We start from the raw sequence: 6,000 nt of genomic DNA, 5'->3' as shown, positions 1-6,000 counted from the left end.
TGATTCAGAGTTGATACATAGTAGTAATAGCATAGAGCCATAGACCATTCCAACATGTACATTGTACAAAGCGGAGTCTTTGTCGAACGAAACAATACCCAGGAGATGCTGCACCACAAAAAATCGAAGCAAAAAGGGCAAAAAAAAAAGAAGGAAAAAAACTGAGAAGTTGATCTTTCGTTGGAGGAGGTTAGCTATGTACAGGTTCAGCATATTCACACTTGACCATTGCAAATATATAGTACTCCTATATAACAAAACTGCCAGTCTGCTCCAAGGCATATTTGAGTTCAGTATCACAAAACGAATCATAAAAGAGGAATAAAATGAATGGAGCAATTATTGTATCCACATAATAGTATCTTTTTTTTTTTCATCATCATCATCATCGGACAACATACCCCACCAAAATCACCATGTCCCCACAGCCCTAAACCCATATACCTCCTCATTGCATGCTATCAAAAGTAATAATACACACAGAAATGCTAATTACTGTCCTACACTATGATTTGTGCTTTCAGTGGTAGCTACCTGTTGCATTATCAAAATTTCTCTTTTAGGAGAGCCTTCTAACAAAGGTAAACGGTGTCCATGGATGGTTTTACTGGGTTTCTACTCAACAGTGACAACATGGATAGGGGCACAACGATTGTACAATCAATGCTTCAGCGGTTGGGGTTGCTGTTCAGGTAAAGGAGGGAATACATCAAGAAGGAACCTGTGAATCATCTCAAAGCTGGTAAATGTTATTACTGCGGCAGGAGTTGTCCGCAACAGATTAGTTGCACATCCACGGTAGAAACCGGTCAAACCCTCTATATGATAGACCTTTCTGATGCAGTCCATTACACCTGTATATCTTGCCTTGGAGTGTGCTCCCTGCTCCTGTAACCTTGAGCGAACAACCTGTAACGAATCATTTCAGATATATAGCCACCAGTTGGCCAGAACAAAGTTCAGTACACTTATTACAAGACTGGCATGCATCGTAATTTCAAAGAAAAGACTCTACCTCATGAGGATATGTCAAGGTTGACGCAGCAACTTTTGCCAGGGATGAAGCAACAGCAACATCACCAAAACTTAATGCCTCCACGGTAGTATTATCTGTTAAAGCATGACGCTGTTATATGTGTGGAACAAAACACAATCTGGAGTGTACAAATGTAATAAACATGTGCAAGCCAGATAAGCTTTGATCTTCTCATGTGCAGGAAACTGAATAGCAACATGACTGATACCAGCCAAGGCCAGAAGTTGAGAGAGTACCTCGCTCAGCCAGATAAGCTTTGATCTTCTCATATGCAGGAAACTGAATAGCAACATGACTGATACCAGCCAAGGCAGGGACAAGTCCACTTTATAAAAAAGAAAAAGAAAAATATCAGCCAGCGCACAAAACATATTATCATCAAACGGTGTAAAATCTTGCATCCGTGGACTTCCATGGAAAGCTACCTGTACAGTCCACGAATGCCTTCTTCATGTGCTATTCTCTTCAAAGCAGCAAGTGTACCTTTGTACGGGATCACCCCAGCTCGTATCCCTTGGGTCTACAAAAGGGAAAAGGATACAGATGATGATATGACTCAAAATAAAATCTTTGAATCAATTTGTCTGAGTATAGCATGTAGATGTCGACTGCTTAGTATGGACAGGTAAAAGATCTAAAAGAAATTCAGCATATTTATAAGTGATTATAATTAATGATAGCTCCATTCCAAATGGGCATTCAGCCTGTGTAAAGACCATCAGTCAACATTAGGAAAGAAATGGGAATTGCTTACAGGTTTTAAACACTTGCCTAATATAGGCCAGACAAAATATTTGGTATGCAGCATTTTGAAATTGCAATTATGCTATCAGGCGTCTTGGATCGACTACTGGTCCAGACAAGTTGTGGTCGAAGGATACCTGAAATCTTGTCTTCACAACCCAAAGTGGATTTGTTGCAATAGTAGTTGCACCTCCAGCACATGATGCAGCAATAACATTTGCCCCTAAGGACAGGTGATGACTTCTATCTGCAAAATGAATGTACGATACCACATAAGAACTGACAAATGATATGCTGTCAAGTAAGTCATATGCAGGGTAAAACACTAACCATTGGAAGAAAGCAAGCTTTTAAGCTGCTCATACACAGTAAAATAGACCTGGAAATCCACAAGGATACTATTAGCTCCACAATAGATCATAGACACTTGATTCATCTATAGTGTAGTGTACTACTCTACTCGGTGCCATACATGGGTTTGCATGCAGATCAACTTATAGCATTATCATTAGCATCGTTGCTTTTTACATAGAATTTAAAAACATCTCATCAATGGAGTAAGTGGAGCTATGATGTAAGGGTAAAGACTAACCGCCCAGTTAGGCAAGAGTGCCAGAATAGTTGGAGATAAACCACGATACATTCCCCGAAAACCTTCCCTCTGAGCAATCTGTTGTAAGCTTCCAATTATTACACTACCTAGTAATGATAGAACAAAGAACTGATGTAATAAACCTTAGCTTCTGAAGAATCTTGGTATAGTAGAAAACAATTTAGTCCAGACATAAGCATTTCAGAAAATATGCTACTCATCAAACTTCTATTGACAAAGATGCAAATTCAACAGTCTATTGACAAAGATGCAAATTCAACAGTAAAAAGTACGAAGTAAGTGCATTATCAATGCACCAATGCTGTTGGCCACGTACATAGGATGACCTGCTGGCATTCTTCAGAGCATAACGGGCCACACATATGCCAGCATCCATGAATGCAGCTAAAACATTTTTTGAATTCAAAGCATGTACGTCAGCAGATGTTCCAGGCAATTTAGGTTCAGCAAATGTGTACCAATAACATCAGAAATCCAGGCTTGGAAGTATTACCCACACTATACTACACCCATGGACATCACAAAGTTTGTTGGCTTTTTTCACATGTTCATGTATGCTAATGCTTTTATCATACATCAACGAATTCATGCAACAGCAAATAGCACGCTGCATGCTTTCCTTCCATTCTCAATGTGCACGATCTCATAAGTTCCCAACAATTCCGCTCAACACATGTGAAGCTCCCAGCCCCACTTTGATTGGAGGTACTGATAGATTCAAGGTGCGCAAAACAACAACAAGAGAGCAATCAAAAGCCTCAGATAACAGAACCGTCCAAACAAGCAATCTGAAACCGTTACGACATCTAAAAGCAGAGAGCAGATCTTTCGTTGCCGACAAGTATTTTCTCAACTCCCTGAATCTTGGAAGTGTCCGAGTAAAGCTACACAAAGAGAAAGGCACAAAATCTGCACCGGTTTACCATCATTCCCCTGCATGCATGATGCATCCACTGTATATTCTGACCACTATATGCACTGACTTTAAGTGCTCAAACTCCTATGTGCTCACCATGCTTCATCAAGCATAGGATAGAAATTGCAGTCTATAATAGATTTATGTGCAGCTCTAGCTCTGCAGCAGCAAACTGTAGCAAGCAAAGATTCGCAAGAATTCCTCTGAAGAGACACGCACCTCCAATTGTGCCGGTGGCGAGCTTGGGCCAGCCGTGCACCTGAAACCTCGTCTTGATCACATCGAGCGGGCACACGAAGGTCGCCGCAACCACACCTGCCCACAAGCCCCAAAAATTCAACGCTTGCTCCACATGGGCATCCCCGAAACACACAAATTGACCCAAAAAAATGGATAAGATAGCTCGAGCGGTCATGTGTTACCAGCGGAGGCGCCGGCGGCGGCGTGGCAGAGCAGGCCGCGGGCGGAGGTGGCGTGGTGGCTCTGCTGCGACGACGCGGACGGCGGCGCCGGCGCCGGCGAGGTCGCCACGTCCCCCGGCATCACTCCCCCCCACACACACCGATCTGCTCCTCCCCTCCCTCAGGGCACGGAACCGCGCGCCGCCGCGTCTAGGGCTACAGCCACCGCTACCCTCCCCTACCCCTAGGAGAAGGTGAAGCCCGGGGGCGCTACGCGAGGGCGCCCGATCGCATCCGCCTCCGGGGGGTCGCCCGCGACGTCCGTGGCGCGCTCGTCGCGGCAGCAGGAGGCGGCGAGGCGGGGGCGGAGGCGGAGGCTAGGGTTAGGGGTGGGGATCTGAGGCGGCGGGAGGCGCGCGCATTGGGGTCGCGGCGGTGGCGGTGGCGGCTTCCTCGCCTCGGCTGCTCCGTTTTTCCGTCGTCACGACATCCTCGCCTCGCCTCACCTCACCTGCCCTTCTCTCTTCTCTCTCTCATATGCTTCTCCTCCTCCTCCTCGGGGAGGCGTGGGGTCCACGTGGGGCGTCCCCCTCTCACTGACGGTGGGACCGGGAATGATTCCGAGGGTCCACGTGCCAGTGGGGTTGGGTGAAGACTTTCTCGCCCGTCGTGCACGTGCGGCGCGGCGGCTCAAGTGCGGGGCCCCGATGTCAGCCACAAGCGTGGACCCGAGCGGATTCGTGGTCACCAGCCAAGGCCGTGGGGCCCACGAGTCATTGACACGTAGTCCTCGTTTACGTGTACGTGTAGAACTTTACCAGCTTATTAGTTAGGCCACATGTTTTTGACTCAACGAACCCCGTCACCCGACCACGTCACTGTCAGGTGGGACCACCGCGCGGTGGGTCCCAGGTGTCATCGAGTGTCATCGATGGCGGGACGTGGGGGCCCACGGCGGTGTCTGGTCGCCGCTTACCACCCGGGGGGTGACGTGGTGGAACGGCAGCCGTGCATCGGGGACGAGGCGGAATCGACCGGACGGCCCAGATGGGCTCGCGGGGACCATTTTTTATTTTTCTTTTCCTCGTTTCGTTTTCTTTCGCTATCCACAGCGAGCGAGAGAGGAAAAGATAAGCACGAAGAATTATGTTGCTTTGTTTCGCCATGGTGCGGCTTGTACTGATCTCTCCCCCTTCTCTCGATTTGTGGGGACAGATTGGAAAATCCGGACATAATATATAGGTAGATTGTCCAAGTACTTGAAAATAGCTCAAAATTTTGTCTTGTTTGTACTACCCAAGTGCCTAAGTAGTTGGTACACGTACATGACTCTTATCAATGACTTTGGTTCGTAAACATAGGTATTTGGCAAAATTTGGTACATGAGTACATGACATCATGACTTCGATATCTTCACCGTACGACATTACAAAAGTGACTTTAGAAAAAAAAACACTATATAAAGGTGATTTATGATTAAATAGGGGAGAGAAACAATGTGAAAGTTGTGAACTATTGTTTCTCTCCCATCAAACTAGAAATCAATATTTTAATAGGTACGGCATCCATAAGTTAATTTTTACGTTTGCAGAGTATTTTTTTCCAAAAGCTACTTTTGTACGATATCCTACAGCTAAAACCGCTAAGTCACAACATTCTTTATTAAATTTTTCCTTATTATTTTTATCATTGCTCCGTGTTTTTATCATGAATGTTTCTTGCCATTTTTTTCTTTTTGTTGTTATTTTTTTTCTTTTTGTTGTTATATGGCATAAGTACTCCCTTCGGTCAACTTTATTTTACGTATCATTTGTTAAATATAGATAAAATGGAAGTCGATCCAAGTAGATTTACTGGACCGTCGTAAGCCAAAAATTAAATTTACAACTTAATTTTCAAGTTAATTTTTTATATTATAGTTTATTTTATAGTATTTGCTTTTGTATCGCTAATGAGTAAGGACACATATAAATATTTTAGCCATATTTTTTTCTAATCCTTTATAACCCACTGACTCCTAAACCTTAACATGCAAAGGTGCCACATCATCATCCACTAACAATCAATACATTTAATATCATGTAAACATGCTATATTATCTATAATTTAAAATTTATTACATTTTAGAGCTTTTAAAATGAAAGCATGTTAAATCATCATCCCACATAATTCACATAATATTTCAATATATATCTTCATTATTTTTTATAATATCTTATATACCTATATAAGTTCATCCTCACTTGGTTAATATTATTTCTCTCTTCTCTAAATAAGCCATATCACATAA

The 6,000-nt window shown here is 43.7% G+C and overlaps 1 protein-coding gene across 1 annotated transcript; it reads right to left on the bottom strand.

The window, feature by feature from the left end:
• Positions 1-228: 228 nt before the first annotated feature.
• Positions 229-4,231, bottom strand: LOC127775048 (nicotinamide adenine dinucleotide transporter 1, chloroplastic). The gene is made up of 9 exons (XM_052301361.1): positions 3,732-4,231; positions 3,529-3,624; positions 2,373-2,479; positions 2,111-2,159; positions 1,918-2,027; positions 1,462-1,556; positions 1,273-1,361; positions 1,016-1,110; positions 229-909 (listed from the first exon to the last, which is right to left on the bottom strand). The coding sequence occupies exons 1-9, from the start codon at positions 3,850-3,852 to the stop codon at positions 661-663; spliced, it is 1,011 nt and encodes a 336-aa protein (XP_052157321.1). The 5' UTR covers positions 3,853-4,231; the 3' UTR covers positions 229-660.
• Positions 4,232-6,000: the final 1,769 nt, after the last annotated feature.

This window comes from Oryza glaberrima, chromosome 5 (genome assembly GCF_000147395.1).
Source record: "Oryza glaberrima chromosome 5, OglaRS2, whole genome shotgun sequence".
NCBI classification, from domain to species: domain Eukaryota; kingdom Viridiplantae; phylum Streptophyta; class Magnoliopsida; order Poales; family Poaceae; genus Oryza; species Oryza glaberrima.
The sequence above is the reverse complement of the archived record's forward strand: the minus strand, read 5'-3'. Positions and strand labels throughout refer to the sequence as shown.